Source organism: Anthonomus grandis, chromosome 5 (assembly GCF_022605725.1).
Source record: "Anthonomus grandis grandis chromosome 5, icAntGran1.3, whole genome shotgun sequence".
NCBI lineage: Eukaryota > Metazoa > Arthropoda > Insecta > Coleoptera > Curculionidae > Anthonomus > Anthonomus grandis.
Window position 1 is genome coordinate 37931241 of NC_065550.1, and position 17753 is coordinate 37948993.

Here is a 17753-nt window from a genome sequence, read left to right on the forward strand (position 1 = left end):
AACTTTGATCATCGGACTCTATCATCGAATGTTTTGTGCTTCCAGTGACCCCTGGGGGCCAGTGGCGTCACTTTTTTGTTATTTCAATTTATTTTTGGCTTTTCGTTGTTTATTACTGTGTTGTCCCGGGCATAAGCAAATATTGTATAAATTTTTTGTTTGCGTAATGTTTAATGAGTTTTGAATTTCATTTTCGAAATGAATAACCGACTTAGAATTATTGTTTTGGTAGCAATTTATAGATCATTTAATTGGCTTCAATTTGGTGTATAATATTCTACTTTCTATCAATTTAGCAGGCTTTGAGCAATTTGAGGTAGAGATATGGCGCATGTTTAAAGCTAACTTTGCTAATATTTATATGCCAAATGGCTAGAGTCAAGGAATCAATTTCTGATTGTTTTAGGACCACTGCATACATAAATTAATTGTTTTATATTTCTTACATAATAACTCATTAAATGAAAGAAAGAAAGAAAGAAAATGTGCTATATTACGTAAGAATAATCTTACTTAGCAGAACACAGGTATCTAACTGCTTTTTTCTGAATAACAAAGAAAATGTTAAGTAGCCCTTTATTGGTTAAACCCCAAAAAGGCAAGCCATACCGAATATGAGATTTAATAAGTGAAAAGTACACTGAACGTGCAACCACCCCTCCCAGCTCTTGTTTTACCATTCTTACTGCAAAACATCCAAAAGATAATTTCCCAGCTAAATGTAAAATATGATCTTCAAACCGAAGGCGACCATCAATGGTAATTCCTAGGAACTTGCAGCACTCTTTATTCTGCAAGAGGGAATTTTCGTCAAACATCAGACCCTGAACATCGCACTTAAACCCCATAATAGACGTCTTTCTTACATTAAACACGAGCCTGTTGCAAGCACACCATCCTGATAAAAAAGTCTTAATATAATCAGAATTTTTATGGCTCCATAGTATGGTGGTATCATCAGCAAACTGAACCACCTTGCCCTGCAGTTTCAATGAACTCAAGTCATCCACATACAGTAAAAATAACAGTGGTCCCAACACTGAACCCTGGGGAACGCCGCATTTTAGGGATCTAGAAGCAGACAAACGCCCAGACACTGTAACCTTCTGAGTACGATTTGATAGATAGGACTCAAACCATCGCAACGCTACGCCCCTAAAACCATATTTATCGAGCTTAGATAACATTATTCCATGATCCACACAGTCAAATGCTTTCGATAGATCACAAAACACTGCCGCCGATGACTCTCTAGAATTCAAGGACACATAGACGCTCTCCAAAAAGCTAAAAACAGCATCATGAGTCCCTTTACCGGCTTAAAATCCAAACTGATTTGCAGACAAAATGCCATTATGATGTAGAAAGGACAAAATTCTGCTTTTTGCAATTTAAATTGTAACGTACGTATCTTCTAGTAACTAGGTATCTATAAAATTTTTAATATTTATATACTTATAATTAGGTTTATTACCTGTAAGGTGATTGGATATATTTAAATAAAAAAAAAGGAGCGTTGACTTAAGGCACGCTCAAATTTTTTAAATCTCCCAATTTCAAAATGGTGCTCCAGTAAGCGATTTTAGGAAAAATTATACTCGTATAAGGAATAAGTTTCCATGAAAACCGACCAATTGACCTGGCACCACACCTGCTGGCACATAACCTCCGAACCTCAAATACAATTGACAACTGTCACAAAAACTCAAAAAAAACGGTTACAGCATTTAAGAATTTCCTTTAATTTCCTTCCGGATTTTATCGAAAAATTTCCAGTTTTAAGGTTGATTGATAAAATGAGTTGTAGAGGTCGAGGGAGATGTGGCGGAGCTCCCGGAAATTTGGTAAATAGTACATTTTCAATTGATTAATTTAATGTCAGATATTTTGTAAGCCATATTGGGATTCTCCAGCCTCAAGCCTCGTTTGCGGCCAGTACCCCGGCGGTCGGGGGAGCCTCCCATAGGACCATCCATCTTTCCATGGATCGCGGCCAAACGTCACCGATTGAACAACTTGGGGCCAGCTTCAACGAACAGGTAAACCATTGATTTTTTAAAAAGTTTGAGGTCAATTAACCATGATGATATTATGTCTTTGACACTTTTACGCTATCCTGAAATGTACACGTGCATTTAGTATAGTAGCCAAGTCTCTATTTTTCCAGTATTCCGGATATGGTGCCATGAGAATCCCTCCGGCAGCAGCCAGAGCTTCCACACCTGGCCCATACGGATATCCCAGTCAATATGACACTTTCGGATCTCAAATCGATTATAATTTGAGCTGGATGCCCAAGGATATTAATTTATCCGAATTACTGGATCAGGTGGCCAATTATAAAGACGCGATTTAGGATTTAAGTTTTTGTCTTGAACCATTTCCTTTGTAGACTGCGAGCCAGATGTCTTCCAGGTATAGAAGGATGGAGCAGAATATCACTCATACTCCGACCAATTTAAATGTGTCAGAGACACCCTCGAACGCGAACCCTTTGCTCAGCCAAGAGCAATCCAGAGACCAAGCTGCGGCACAATCGAAAAAAACCGATGGGGTGCGAGAAGAATCTTTGTTGGAATGGTTGGAAATAATGTTTCCGTTATAAATGACTTCGGATTCACTTCAATGCTCAATTCAGGTTCGATAGGTCAGTGGAAAAGGAACTGAAAAAGCACAAATCCTCCAGTATAGGCAAAGAGGCTGCCCCGGCCAATATAGCCCTCAGTTTATTGGATGAAAACGATCTGCTCAATATGTCCAAAGGGGTTATGGAACGGGTGTCTGAGGCTACCGCTAGTCAAGTGGAAATCGTCTTTGATTTAAGAAAGGAACCAGATACTGGTAATTTAATACAACTTCTCGGTTTGTACAACGTCTCACCGCCACATTAATGTTTGTTAAAGCGGTGAGAGGTTGACAAACAAGCAACTGTTGTGAAACTATGGGAAAATTCTAGAGTTGACCGACGCAGTAGACAAATACGCGAAAGCGGAAGCGATGTGCGCGTTCGCGGGGGCGGTAAAGGCGGCGGAGGCGGCCGCTTATGCCGCCCCTCCGGAACTGGTGGAGGAGGCGGCCCTGGCCAGCGCCCGGGGCTTCGAGACTGACGTGAAGGCCACCGGGGTGCACGGGGAGCTAGAGGGGGTCAGACCGATCGAGGTGGTCGGCTATGTGGGGGTCACCAAACCGAAGTACCCTACCAAGAGACAGTAATTGATTCTGATACAACAGTTTGTTATTTGTTTTTGCAAATTGATGGTATTAATATAAGAGTTTTTTTTTATTTGAAGCACTCTGTATAAATAAATATCTCTGATAGTTTTTAACCTCACGTCAGCGCACAAACAGAAATGTCATGTAACTGACGTGAAGAAAAAAATCTATTAGCAAGGGTCAATAATGTAACAACACTATTGCTTTTGTTATAAAAGCCTACTAGAATTAATGCAACATGTTATAAGTCCAGCGTGCTGTTTTGCAGCAAAGTCCATTACATAAAAAGAAGATTTGAAAACTTTTTTGAAGAGAAAGACATATATGGCTGACGTGAAGTCAGAAATATTTAAATAGTATAAGCAGCGTAGCGACACTGTTACTTTAATAGTACTAAGCCCAGTTGCTTTGTAGCAAAGGCTATGAAAAAAGTAGAAGAGTCATCCCAAATAGCCTTTTCTCAGATCAGACTTTTACCTGCTTTATTTAAAAAAAATAAGATAATGTTGTGGACCATACAATTTTTGTTAGTGCTTGATTTACTAAGTTGCCAGACTTACAAAAAAATTTCTCTATCTTAGGGAAATTATATCACTTTTACTAAGTTCTTATAATATGATTAATGAAACAAATGTTCAATAATATATAATACAATGAAATACAAAGTCTATAATAAAATTAATAATAATAATATAAAGAATTATTATCACTTGTTTACTCAAAGCCGGGATTTTTTCCTCACTTTGGCAACACCGAAAATAAGCCGTCAGTTAACGAAACGCTAATCGCAGCAATTAATACAGTGTTGCCAATACTAATGAACTCACTTAAACTAACACCAAATAATGCTCATATTTTTTTACTATTTAATTAATATTTATACTATGTACCACATTAATTCAATAAACGCGAAACAAACATCAGTTATTAACCTTTAAATTTCTTTACCAGACATCTGTCGGTCAAGTGCGGCAACACTGGGCGAGCTATTGTCAACAACATAACCTCAAAGTTATTAAAATTTATACAACTTTCAAAACGATATAATAAACAAACAAGAATGCATTCAGTCTTATCAGAAACCGATTCATCCTGCCATTAAACCTTTATTTGTTCAATAACGATAATCAGCACCTCTTATCGTAATTAGTTGCATTATCTCCCTCCTCCTCCTCCCATAAACCTTCTTGAGGTCAATAAACTGATAAACTGGGAAAACAAGTTTGGCTTTATATAGTCCTCCATTAAATATTTTTTTCCTGCAGCCACGTATTATTTACGTTTCTGAGAACGTTGTCACCATTAAACAGAATAAAACTCTCAAACTACAGAACAAAACAAAAAAATGAGGCTAGTGATTTTAGAGAATTCTAGTACAGTAGCCGAATGGGCTGCCATGTATGTTATGAAGAAAATCAATGAATTCCATCCAGGGCCAGATAAATATTTTGTGTTAGGCCTGCCCACTGGTAAGTTCATTTAAATTCCTTATATAAGTTAGAAATTTCTTATATTAATTATTACCTAATTGATTTATATAGGAAGCACTCCATATGGCATGTACCAAAAGCTCATCGAGTTCCATAAGGCCGGAAAAGTTTCATTCAAATATGTTAAAACTTTTAATATGGATGAATATGTAAGTTACTACCATTTGATTTTATAAAAATTTAAATCTTATATAGGGGTAGGATGTAGAAGTACTTCTAATATGACCGTCATACTTTGCCTCTGATATATACAAATATAGGTAGAATAGTAGCATAATCTTAATATTTGACTAAATAATTTCTATTGAAAAGAGCATAGAGCTGATCATAAAAGCATTGTAGACTACCAGTTACTTCTGTTCTTAACTACAGCCAGGTATCAATAAGAGCAATTATGTCCTCGGAACGTATATGGGTATAAAATACCTCCATTTTGCTTTTAAGACTTCTTACATTTTGATAGTATATTTTGGTATTTGTATTTGTTGTGTTTTAAACTGGTCTTGTTTATTGATGGTCCTTCTTCTGAAAAGACACCCTCGTCTTTCACATAATGCTATCTTCCAAGGGTCCTTTAAATTTACCTTCCTTATTGTTCCCATTATGGAAGAATAAACATCTGGCTGTTTTGAGCTGTAATCCTCACATTTGACATTTATATAAGAAACAATGTGCTTAATTTATAACAAAAATAGATTTAAGACCAGGCACTTGACATACTTTTTTTCATCTTCCAGGGATGAGAAAATAATTGACCAGCCATTTGGAGTCATTTATGATTCCTTTCAAGCAATTGAACTAAAGTTTCCCCCTACAGTATTTAATTCTTTAGTAGATACAGTTAAAAAAAATTAAATTTTTTGTAGGAGGTTTATTGTCCTAATGATTTGATTCAGTATGCTCTCATTAATTTGCCCAATAGTAGGAAATATATAAGTTTCAAGTACTTACTTAACTCACAAGTACTTTTTTATGGTGATGATCTTAAATTCCTTTTTTAAATAAATTACTTTTCAAACCTCTTCGCTTTCAAACAAGTTATTACACAAAATTAAATTTCTAGTACCTCATCAATCATTACATCAAAATTTATTATTCTCTTCATGTCATGTAGAGTCCAAACCAATAAACTGCGGCCTTCTCTTATTTATATCAGGTATTAAACATATCTTATAGATAAGTTTAATACCTGCCTTGCAAAAAATAAAAAGTATCTATTTTAGATCTTTACTCCTCCTGTTAATCTGACCTAGTATAATACCTTGTTATATGTTCATAAATATTGTTAGTTTTTATTTTAGTAAGTAAGTGAATTATTGTTAGTTGAGTAATACTTATTTAATCTGCTGTTTGGTAATTGGGGTTTTTCTGTTAAACAGAGTGCTGTGCTAAGTTCTTTGCAATTTCTAAACTCTTCATTATTCATAACAGGTAAAATTGCCCAGAGATCACCAGGAAAGCTATCACTACTACATGTGGAACAACTTCTTCAAACACATCGACATCGAACCGAAAAACGCCCATTTACTAGACGGAAACGCACCGGATCTAATAGAGGAATGTAACAAATTTGAAGAAGAAATAGCCGCGGCCGGAGGAATCGACTTATTTATAGGGGGAATCGGTCCCGACGGTCACATAGCCTTTAACGAACCCGGTTCCTCTTTGGCTTCGAGGACTCGCGTTAAAACTTTGGCCCAGGACACTTTGGAGGCGAACGCCCGATTCTTCGGCAACGATATCAATAAAGTGCCGAAACAGGCTCTCACCGTCGGTGTGGGCACAGTAATGGACGCCAGAGAAGTGATGATCCTAATCACCGGGTCCCATAAGGCGTTCGCCCTTTACAAAGCGATCGAGGAGGGCGTGAATCATATGTGGACCGTGTCGGCCTTTCAACAGCACCCCCATACTTTGATTATTTGCGACGAGGATGCCACTCTGGAGTTGAGAGTTAAGACTGTTAAATATTTTAAGGTAAGTTAATAAATATCTCCTATAATCATTGAGTTAGAAGGGGTCCAGACTTTTCTAGTTTTATTTACACAATATATCTTACAGGCATTGGAAATAGTTTTTGTTTTCTGTGATCTTTTAATGTGAGATTCCTATTGCCAACCTGGTTACCTTTTTCTTTTCATGAACTATGTATTAAAAAGTGCAAATTATGTTGTCACTTGCACATTACCTATACCATTCTGATGCCTTGTTGGCAGTGCTTTTCTTCAATAGATGATTGTCTTTGTCTATGCGACAATTATCCATACCAAAACTAAACTACAGCAGCTTGTATGTATACAGGGTGTTTCAGAACTATGGGATCAAGCTTCTGGGGGTTGTTCAGTGCAACAGAAGAATCCATTTGAGTATAGGAACCCATGTCCGGAAATGCGCCACTACGGCTCTAAGAGGCGTTAAAATTTATAAAAAACACTAATTACCTGAATAGGATCTGCTGCATTTATTTGTTTTTGTACATGAAACCATAACAACAATTGTTTAAAATCAAGGCTTATCAATGTCATGTTTAAAAATTTTATAGCTTACAATTTTTAAACATTTATTGCTAATGGAAAAGTTCACCAATCAAGAATTGGCGGATATGCATTTGGCATACGGAGCAACAAACTGCAATGCACGAGCAGCATCGCAGTTGTGTCATGAACATTATCCCGAACGACAGCATCCTGGATACAAAAAGTTGTTGTGGTTCATTGGCAACTCGCTGAGACAAGCATGTTTAAGACCAAGATGCATGATACTGGTGTTGCTCGAACCGTAAGAACGGTCGATTTTAAAAAAGAGGTACTTCAGCAAGTTGACGGTCAACCATCAAACAGCACACGTGACGTCGCTAAGAATATGAATACGAGTAACGCTTCTGTCTGGCGGGTACTACACGAGCAACAACTCCATCCTTACCACTTCCAGAAAGTTCAAGGTATGACTGCAACCGATTATCATCCTAGAGTTCAATTTTGTTGATGGCTTCTGGATCACATCATTGCACAACCAAATTTTTTACGATATGTTTTGTGGACTGATTAAGCGTCTTTCACAAGAGACGGTATTTTTAATAGTAGGAATAGCCATGTTTGGGACGAAGAAAATCTGCATGCAATTTTTCCAAGAAAACATCAGAATCGTTGGTCTGTCAACGTATGGGCAGGCATTGTTGATGATTCACTTTGCTGTACAAGTACGCGAGTATTTGGCTCAGCGGTTTGGGCACCGTTGGATTGCCAGAGGTGGAGCAGTTTCTTAGCCTCCTAGGTCACCCGATTTAACGTCGCTCGATTTTTTTCTTGTGGGGACATGTAAAGTCTTTAGTCTACGAAACTCCATCAATAGAATCAGAGCTAGACTTAATTGGATGAATAACAGCAGCATTTGAAATCATTCAAAACGAGAATCAAATTTTTAGTGTACTCCGCCGAAATCATGTGCGGCGTTTAAATTGGTGTATTGAGGTTGGAGGAAGACATTTTGAACAATTGTTGTGATGGTATCATATACCAATGGTAAAAATAAATGCATCAGATCCTATTTAGGTAATTAATATTTTTTCTAAATTTAAACGCGTCTTAGGGCCGTAGTGACACATATCCGGACATGGGTTCCTGTACTCAAATGGATTTTACTGTTGCACTAAACAACCCCTAGAAGTTTGATCCCATAGTTCTGAAACACCCTGTAACATATATAATCGATTTATATTGAGTTTGTTAATTCCATATTGTACAGGTTTTTTTAATGTAATTTTTGGTTTTTTAACGAGCCAAATTCACATTTTTGTTTCAACGATTTTTGCTCTTAAAATTCTGTTTTTAGGCTCTGAGTGATGTTCACCAAAAACTTATCGAGGAAGCCGAACCATTGGAGAAATACAGGACAATCCATTAAAAATGGTAAATGATCTTTAAAAAATATTCCATAAAAATATTCGATTTGATCTGAAATTCAATGTTCTACCCCAAACTCCCTATAAATCCTTCACGGCCACGTTTTCATTCCTAAATCATCCTCAGGACTCGCCCTATATTTTGAAAAAAAAATTTCCCGACCAAAAATCACGTTTTTACCCCCAAATCCTTCCTCATAAACATAACGTTCCCAATAATTAATTGGACACTTTTCAACGTTAATTACGACTGATTAAGAGCCTAACCAACATTCCTTCTTTTCCAGACTATCGCCCTTCTGAGTTGATTGATGCACCCAATTACTTATTATGACAAGAATATATTCTATCAAATGTTACTCAATTTTCGTACTTTTAATGTCCATTCTTTATTTTAATAAAGCATATTTTTCGAATTTGCGTGTATTTCTTTAGTCTAGCGTTTCGCCAACGATAAGTTGAAATATAATTTTTTTTCAATACTTTAGGCAGACAAGAAAATTGCAAGGAACGTTTTTGATGGAAAATGTTCTTATTTACAACTTTGATTGTTATGCCTCTTCTCACTAGACCAGTGGTTTTTGAGGTAAGAGCCAAAATCTATCTTAAAATCGATTTTTAACAACCTAAATCGAGCCAAACGTAGAGGTCGAAATAAAACCGCGAAAATAATGTAAAATCATACTTTATTACTGAGATAAATAAACCAACAATAAAAAAAAAGAGGATGGCCCATTATAACTTTTTTTTTAATCACAAACGAGTACACTTAATTTAACAAATCGTTGTTCAACAAAAAAAAAACGAATTTATTTGAATATTTTTCCCTGGTTGAACTTCCTGCCGTCCTTATCCTCGCCGGTCCACGAGAAGTAGTTCTGGACGAGTTTCTTCGTCTCCTCGGAGTTGGGATCCAGTTTTTTCCAGTCGTAGACTTCGTAGTCCACTTGCCAGTCGGGGCTCAACTATGACAATTCAATTTTACAACCTTAAACTATACTGCATTTCAAATAGGTAGAGAGTAATTAATGTACATTCACGAATTTTGTGGTTAATTTAATTAATGAATAAAAAAAAGATAGGGTTTGAACGCCATAAAAAGGGTACAGGTAGGTGCGATTTTGAAATGTAACACAGATTAGCATAATGTTTAATATACTAATTTGGATGGTAATGTAAATTTCATTGTGCGTTTAAATAAATAAATAGGTCTGGTAAGAAAAACAGAGGATAAATATTATTTAATAAGTTAGTCATGTCAGTATTAGCTGTTAGACCGTATTGTTGTACGTGTCCCAAAAGGTTTTACTGTTTACAATTAAAAAAATAGAAAATGATTTATGAACAATATCATAAAATCAAGAGATCTTCTTTCGCGCTGCTGCACCCTTTTTAAGACAGAACCGGAAATATGCGACTGACACAGAGTTGCAGAGCGTTATTCTGAATTTGCCTCAACTGTTTCAAATTTCTTGTTATCGTGTTGTACACTCTCTTTCATAGAAATAAAAAAAATCCATAGAAGTTAAATCGAGACTTATGGATGGCCAGTTAAAATTCCCCTGTTGAGAGATCACTCTTCCGTGAACAAAAGTTTGCACCCTGTAATATAACGACACCATAGCAAATTATTTAACTCTGGTCACAAAATATTGTTTAACATGTGTCTGTAGAGAAGAGAAGTAACCATAAGGATAATAGAAAAAAATAAGCGCCAATAAGTCCTGTTGCAGTCCATACTATCACTGTGGGAGAGGGCAGAGGTCTGTGATGCTTCTCTCTAGGGTTTTCAGAGAACCAGTAACGGCAGTTTTGTTTATTAATTAAACCATTTAACTTAAAGTGAGCCGATTTCGTCATATTTTATTTATTTATTTACGTATTATATTATATAAAGAATGTATTTCGCAAAACAAACTATGGAAGTGGCATACATTATTATAGGGTTACCCTGAACCACCTATTTGCATACTTAATAAGATCTTATTACTTTCCACCTATTTGAAATAGATTATAGAAAAAAAAATACTTACGGGAAAGACTAAATCCTTGCCGCGCCACACCCACACTCCGGAAATGGTACTGTTGTTATCCTCACCAAAGAGGCATACGGAAGCGAAAGCTTGCTTACGCATTTTATCCAAACGCTGGAACATGCCTACAATACCCCCCCAAATTTACTACTCAATCATCCTCAATTTGCCAATTTAATGCTTACCAGTGATTAAATTGCAACTCATAAAGACCTTAGTGAGTTCTTCGGGGTATTTGTACTCTCCATACCAGATGGAGTAGTTTTCAGGGTCAAACTTTTCCCAAAAGTACGGGATGGATTTGGACTCGTCTTCGTTGGAGTAGACGCGTTTGAAGTCGTCCATGTTAAAAGTTCTGATGAATTATAGCAGTTCAGCGTTATCTCTATTTTATTTATTGGAAACTCACCCTTTTGGCATAGAATCGAAGGGATCTTTGCTTTTGGGTTCTGCAGCTAGAGCCGCTTCGGCAGCATCCATTTCTTCCTCCGGTTCCTTTTTAGGGGTTTCTTTCTTGGGTTTCTCTTTTTTTTCTTGCTGTTGCTGCTGTTTCTTTTCCTCCTTCTTCTTATTTTTACCTGAGATAAGAAAGGAAATTTAAAAAAAGTCTTAAAAGTAAAAACTCTTTTCAGAGACACAAAAAATGTGATAAAAACACCATTACAAAAACCTGCCTAATATCCTCACCTCTCTTTCTACTACCAGACTTTTCGGCAGGCTCTGCCTTGTCTTTTTCAGAACTCTCATTACTTTTCTCTCTTTGTTTCTCTTTATTTTCCTTATGCTTGTTTTCCTTATTTACCGACTTATTTTTACTATGCGCGGCTTGCAAGTAAAAAGGTCTCAAGTTATGCATTTGTTAGTACCACACCACAAAAAAAAATAAAAACTGAATACTTCCAGACTTACCATCTCCCGAAGGAGCACCACCAGCTTGGGCTGGCTTATCGCAGAGCACCACATCCCCTAAGACTGCTTTGAACTCCGGCTGATTGATTAAAGTAAGGAACCACCTAAACGAATGACAAATTAAGAATCACTAAGCTCAAAAGTACTTTGAGACTCACCTGTTAACATTAACAAAAGGCTTTCTGTAGTCAGGATCCAACACATACTTGTACGGATTCAATAAGTTGCATGCTACAACGATGTCGGCTAAAGTAATACGTTCTCCAACCAAGTAAGTCTTTGTTAAGAGGTGATCGTTGAGGGTGGTAAGGGCTGCTTTCATGTCATTCTTTGCCCTTTGGAATGCCTGGAAGTTTATTTATTTATTTACCAAACATTGTGTAATATGACATTCCTATTCCAGCATTTTTCCTAAAGAAACGTGTTTGTGTTCTTACGAAACCAATACTGTTTATTTTTAACAAATCTCTAGGTACTGGTTCTTATCCCATTCTCTTGAAGAGAAGTTTTTTAAAACCCAATTTTAAATCTGGTAGTAGAAATGAAATTTCCAATTATCGGGCTGTGTGTAACTAATCTGAGTTGCCAAAGCTGTTTAACTGCCTGGTCAGTCATAGGATTGCCTGAAGTTTTAAATCTTTATTTAATCCTGAGCAATTTGGATTTATAAAAGGCAGATCTACTGATGCTAATTTGGTGCTGTATGTCAACTACCTCTACCGTAGCTTGGAGAAGGGACTTCAGGTTGACTCAATATACAGATTTTTCCAAAGCTTTTGATCAAGTTAATCATGGGGTACTCTTGCAGAAGCTTAGGGCTTTAGCTATTGTGGGGCCTCTTTTTCAGTGGATCTCCGGATTAAATAGACAATCCGAAATATTTTCAGTCCCATTTCACCATACCAATTATGGTATTAATGAGCCAATTACATGAATGGCTCAAAGTGCTAATGGTCTGTCAGGACAGATAAATTTTTTTGACTCTAGCATAACATCTTTTAAGGGGCAGTTAAAGAATATTATTTCATAGGGGCTTTAATTAATTAACTCATCTACACCTTTCACTGATTTATAGATAGTTTTGTATCTGAATATATATTTTTGTATGGGTATGCTATATACTTTTGTAAATAGATTCCATTAATAAATAAATCAATGTTGCTGTTTAGAGGATGGCTTTCCTTCAGAACGTATATGAAAACAAGAAGACCTAATATGGGATTAAATTCTATAAACTTTGCAATCCCGAAAGCTACATTTTGAACATAGAAATTTACAAAGGGCAAGGAGCTGAACCGCCGGATGGAAATCTTACGAAAATTGAGGCCTTAGTCACAAGACTGTTGCAGTCATATCTCAATCACGGACATCATATCTGAGTGCTTGCTCTTACTACTGCGCATCATCCTACCCTAGTGAACACCGCTAACAGAAAAGGTAAACCTAAGATCAAGCCTATTGAAATAGTTGACTATAAGTTCATGTCCGGTGTGATCAAATGGTTTCTTATTATTCTTCACCAAGAAAAACCATTTTTTGGTATAAAAAGGTCATTTTCGATTTACTAGATGTCACTAGATGGAACTCATACTATTTATTCAAGAAACTGAATGGGTCTAATATTAGCTTCGTGATATTCAGAGAGATAATCATAAAATCTCTGCTACAAATTAATACAGAAATTAAAGATGGGAGATCATTGTTGCAACTGCCACCTAGGTTTAGGCCAACTCAGAATAAATATGTTCCTGTTCCAAGTACAAGCGTTTTTGGGGATCAGAATTATCAGAACCATTTTCTAAACCTATTTTTAATAGGTACATACCAGTATTTTATCAAATATAATCTTTACATTTTGTCAATTAATTTTAAGTGAGATTATTAAGTATGGGATAAACGAAAACATTAATTAAATCAATGTAAGGGCTTCTTAAATAATAATTTTTCTATTAGATCTTACCTCTTGTGTACTGGGGTTATTCTTAATAATACCCAAAATAGGGAAGACCCAGGCACATCCAGCTGGTAAGACATCACCCTCAGCAAAACCGATCCACTGTAAAATCTGTGCCCTGTCGTAATCGGTTTTGCCGGTAAGTTGCTCGTTGGCTACATAGTAAGCAATGCCATTGCTGTCTTGTAACAATTCACCATTTTTACCCTCGAAAGCTGGAACCTAAAAATTGAAGGTAAACAATTGGAAAGACAATATTAATAATAAGAAACTCACTTTTCCACGAGGGAACTTCTGTTGGAACTCCTTGGTCTTGTTGGTTTCGCCGAATACGAAATTCGTGGCGACTTTTACGTCGGCTTTCGAGTATTGAGCGGCAATCAATGCCTTCGCGGCACGGAAATTGTCCGGGTAGGTGTATAAAGTCTGAAAAAATACATACCGATTTAGTCTCCAGACGGTCTTGGGGTCACTTTTTAGCTATTTTTATGACAGGATTCATTTCTATAGGGTTGATATTTTTGGAAATTTAGGAAAAACTTACACCAGCAACCATCGTTCAGCAGTCTTATTCTTTAAGAAGGATGACAGCTGATAGAGTTGTCAATGTCAAAAGTAACGTCATTTTTTTTTTTTTTTGGAAAAAGAGGGATGAGTACAGACAGCATCGCCAACCGCAGTTTATCAAATATTATTTCAGTTAGACCGCTAGTAACTTGAAATTTTAAACAAATTACCATTATGGGAAAAGAAACTTTATGATTTTTATATTCCTTAGCCTCAAACAGTTTTGAGCGACAACGCGATTATTTAGCAATGCCCCGGTACAGTATGCTGTAAGCAATCGGCGAACGATCATTTCGTTCGAGGCAAATATAAGCACCAAAACAATGTTATTTTACAGTTTTTTTGTTTTAATTCATGCAGCAGTTAATTTTTATAATCTAAATAATATCATTTCTTCAAAATCCATGAGATAAATTTCTTCAAAAGCCTCAATAACAACAGCGCCGTGACGTTGACGTTTCAATTAAACGTCAATGTCAACGTCAAATACATCATATGATTAATGTCCAAATCAGCTGATTGTTATTTACAAACCATTGCCATTTAATCTTGAATCCTTATCCTAAAAATCTCATTATCTAAAGCAAAATATATAGGATAACCATGTCATCCCGAGAAACCAATATAATACCAATAGAGGAAGTATTTAAGATGCGCTATTTGGAACAGTACGTACAAACTGTAGTCAATTACAGTTCCAGATACAACAACCAGTGCAGTTATTCTTATGCCCCCATCAATTTAGTAGGAAAATACGTTAAATATCCATGCTACGGAGACTTTCCTGAGACCTACTTCTTGGTAAGTAGGTACCCATTAAATGGTATAGCTCTCAAAATCAACATTACTCCAGAGGTCCTATGGTAAATGGTGGAAAACCAGTAAGGCGAGCCAAAAAGAGTATAGGCCTCAGGACTTTGACTTACTAGCTGCAGAAGATTATGTAACATTAGAGTAAGAACATTGCAAGAAATTTAATTTAAAAGACCAATTTGTTTGCATCATTTTTAGGTTTGGTAGTGTTGTAATTCCAAGGGAAATTTTCATTTATGAAGTGTATAATCCCGGTGCCATAGTGCGAATTTGGGGCAGGTTAAAAACCACACCAAACTGGGTGCTGCTGTGGGAGGGATTTCCCCAAAAATGTGCCCCCAGATCCAGGAAGTTCTCACCACCACTAAGGAAATTAAATGTTTTAATTAAGTAGGTTCTAGATGTTCTTTAAACAATATAATAATATTGGTTTTAAATTAGTTTAGTTAGGATAGAGTTTAACCAAAATCATTTAGAATATCATACAGCTCTTGATGCTGTTTTACTTTGTGGGTATCAACCAGAGAGCCAATTCCAATATGAAATAATTAAGTTCACTGAAGTTAATATATTGAAAGCACTTAGCACCATAACTGTCAGTGATGTGGAGAATGAGAGAAAGAGAGATAAGGATCCTATTGATAATTTTTCAATGTTGCCAGTGAGTACAACATTCTTTTTTTCATAATTGAAGCTGGCTTTCTGGGTATTTTAGAATGAAATAATTTTGAAAATTTTGGAATATCTTGATCTAAAGTCACTTAGCAGATGCGCCCAAGTGAACACCAGGTTAAACAAGTTGTGCCAAAACCAGGCTTTATATCAAAACATCAGCTTAAAGGTAAGACTTTATTTGGTGTAAAATACTGTAATTTACTTTATAAGGTGTGTAGATCTATTGGTACTTGGTTGATAGTAAAGCATTGGAGTTCTTTAAAAAGAAAATTGGAAATATTAAGAAACTGGACTTATCATGGTGCAATGAAACCCAACTATCTTTCAACCGTCGATTGCATTTTGATTATTATTCCAAACTGCAAAGGTAAGTGATCCCTTAAAATGAATTGTTAAACCAATAATTCATTAAGTTTGTTCAGTATTTTAGAATCATCTAGTCAAACTATAACACACCTTTGCCTAAACAACAACTATTTTGTGGATGACGAGCTACTTCACCGCATAGCAGCCTGTACTGAACTAAAAGGTCCCAATTAAAACCCAATTAAAAAAAACACCCTTTAGGCCACAAATTGTTAATTTTAGACCTCAGGCTACATCACACATTCAACTGGATCAGATCCCCCTTGGATAAACTGGGTCACTTGGTCACTTTGGATTTAAGTTTGACTAACATCATTGATCAGGATCTTATACAGATATTGATATCCAATCCCCATTTGGAACATCTTGTGCTTGGTATACTACAAAATATATATTAATGTTATATTTTCTCTTTAACATTTTTTGTAGATCTTTGTGAGAAACTGGTGCTTATAGACAGCATAGTGGAAACGGTGACGTTATGCAATAAAAAACTGAAAACCTGGAGTTCCTGGAAAGCGTATTCATTCACCAGCGCGGGTATACGTAAATTCGGTTCGTGCGAAAACCTGGAAGAGCTGGATCTCGGTTGGTGTCTGATGTGTCGAGATCCGGGCGATTGTTTGGCTGCCATCGCTAACGGTTGTAAAAAGTTAAGGCGGTATGTGTATCAATTTATTAGAGGCTTTCAATTAATTAATAGGAACATATTTTCAGTTTGATTTTATCAGAATGGAGAGGCGTGACCGATCAACTCTTAATGCCGATCATACATTCCTGTAAGGAACTCACCCAAATCGATCTTATCGGGATCAAAGGGATTACGGCTGAGTCCTGTGAAAAGGCGTTGTTTTTATTGCCGAAATTGCGCCTTTTGGATGTCAGTTTTTGTGACAGTTTAAGACAACACGAGGTTAAACATTTTCAAAGAAGCTTGAATTCGCTTGATAGCAATTTAGGTTTTTTTCTTTGTTGTTTTTTAGGTTGAAATTTGGAGAGAGCAGTATCCACATATTACCATACAAAGAAGCCATTCAGATTATTCGTAGAATAGAAGCAAATTAGTTCTGTTGTATTATTTTTATTAATAAATATTTGCTGTTTATAATGAACGCACTTTAACCTTCACCAGTATGTTTACATATTCATAAAATTTATGATTCTTGATGTATTGCTGAAGGTTTAAGTGTTCTGTTTTAATGGAGATTCCTCGAAAAAAAATATTGTCAAATAATAATAAGAATCCAAAATATTTAAGTAACCTGAAAAGTAACCATTAACATATTAGGAATTTCAGGTTTTGGTTAAACTCCTGGATGGATATAAGTCATGGATGGATAAGTCAAGAGCAATGTATAGCTATCGTGAAAAGGTATTACGAAAATGCGCAATCGGTTAGAGTCTGTTATTGTGCTCTTAGAGAAGATTTTGGCCATCGTGGACGACCTTCTGAGCTTGCAATAAGGCGCACAATTAATAGGTTTGAATGGGAGTACACTCTTCTGGATAATAAGCCACCAACGCGACAAAAAAGTGCAAGGACCGCTGAAAATATCGCCGCTGCAAGAGAAACTGTTGACGCGAATAACAATGTGTCTGTTTTGCGCCGTTCTCAGCAATTAGGCATTTTACCAATGACTCTGTGGCGCATTTTGAAGAAAGACTTACGCCTACATCCATATAAGATGGTTCTAACTCAAGAATTAAAGCCTGCTGACCATGGTTTGCGAAGAACGTTTACCGACTGGGCCCTGTTGCAGTTGGAACAAAATGCCGATTTTGGGAAACAAATCATCTTTTCAGATGAAGCCCATTTTTGTCTTAGTGGCGTT

The 17753-nt window shown here is 36.3% G+C and overlaps 4 protein-coding genes across 6 annotated transcripts; 3 read left to right on the forward strand and 1 right to left on the reverse strand.

The window, feature by feature from the left end:
* Positions 1 to 1673: 1673 nt before the first annotated feature.
* LOC126735967 (uncharacterized) lies at positions 1674 to 3289 on the forward strand. Its single transcript, XM_050440091.1, has 6 exons — positions 1674 to 1844; positions 1914 to 2039; positions 2168 to 2329; positions 2393 to 2580; positions 2639 to 2841; positions 2957 to 3289. The coding sequence occupies exons 1-6, from the start codon at positions 1797 to 1799 to the stop codon at positions 3211 to 3213; spliced, it is 984 nt and encodes a 327-aa protein (XP_050296048.1). The 5' UTR covers positions 1674 to 1796; the 3' UTR covers positions 3214 to 3289.
* Positions 3290 to 4244: 955 nt separating this feature from the next.
* Positions 4245 to 9020, forward strand: LOC126735968 (glucosamine-6-phosphate isomerase). The gene is made up of 5 exons (XM_050440092.1): positions 4245 to 4682; positions 4755 to 4852; positions 6135 to 6680; positions 8535 to 8611; positions 8892 to 9020. The coding sequence occupies exons 1-4, from the start codon at positions 4559 to 4561 to the stop codon at positions 8604 to 8606; spliced, it is 840 nt and encodes a 279-aa protein (XP_050296049.1). The 5' UTR covers positions 4245 to 4558; the 3' UTR covers positions 8607 to 8611; positions 8892 to 9020.
* A 253-nt stretch (positions 9021 to 9273) lies between these two features.
* On the reverse strand, positions 9274 to 14198 carry LOC126735966 (elongation factor 1-gamma). Of its 2 annotated transcripts, XM_050440089.1 has the most exons (10): positions 14045 to 14198; positions 13777 to 13926; positions 13507 to 13722; positions 11705 to 11892; positions 11547 to 11650; positions 11325 to 11462; positions 11047 to 11215; positions 10823 to 10992; positions 10638 to 10762; positions 9274 to 9569 (listed from the first exon to the last, which is right to left on the reverse strand). In XM_050440089.1, the coding sequence occupies exons 1-10, from the start codon at positions 14054 to 14056 to the stop codon at positions 9414 to 9416; spliced, it is 1428 nt and encodes a 475-aa protein (XP_050296046.1). In that variant the 5' UTR covers positions 14057 to 14198; the 3' UTR covers positions 9274 to 9413. The 2 variants fall into 2 exon arrangements, with proteins under 2 accessions (XP_050296046.1, XP_050296047.1); XM_050440090.1 differs by lacking the exon at positions 11325 to 11462.
* A 119-nt stretch (positions 14199 to 14317) lies between these two features.
* Positions 14318 to 17029, forward strand: LOC126735965 (F-box/LRR-repeat protein 4). Of its 2 annotated transcripts, XM_050440087.1 has the most exons (11): positions 14463 to 14868; positions 14921 to 15021; positions 15079 to 15270; positions 15322 to 15541; positions 15596 to 15721; positions 15774 to 15922; positions 15978 to 16084; positions 16144 to 16296; positions 16351 to 16582; positions 16639 to 16834; positions 16905 to 17029. In XM_050440087.1, exons 1-11 carry the CDS (start codon positions 14671 to 14673, stop codon positions 16968 to 16970), a joined length of 1740 nt encoding a protein of 579 aa, XP_050296044.1. In that variant the 5' UTR covers positions 14463 to 14670; the 3' UTR covers positions 16971 to 17029. The 2 variants fall into 2 exon arrangements, with proteins under 2 accessions (XP_050296045.1, XP_050296044.1); XM_050440088.1 differs by lacking the exon at positions 15322 to 15541 and having other exon boundaries at positions 14318 to 14868; positions 15649 to 15721.
* The last annotated feature ends 724 nt before the right edge of the window (positions 17030 to 17753 follow it).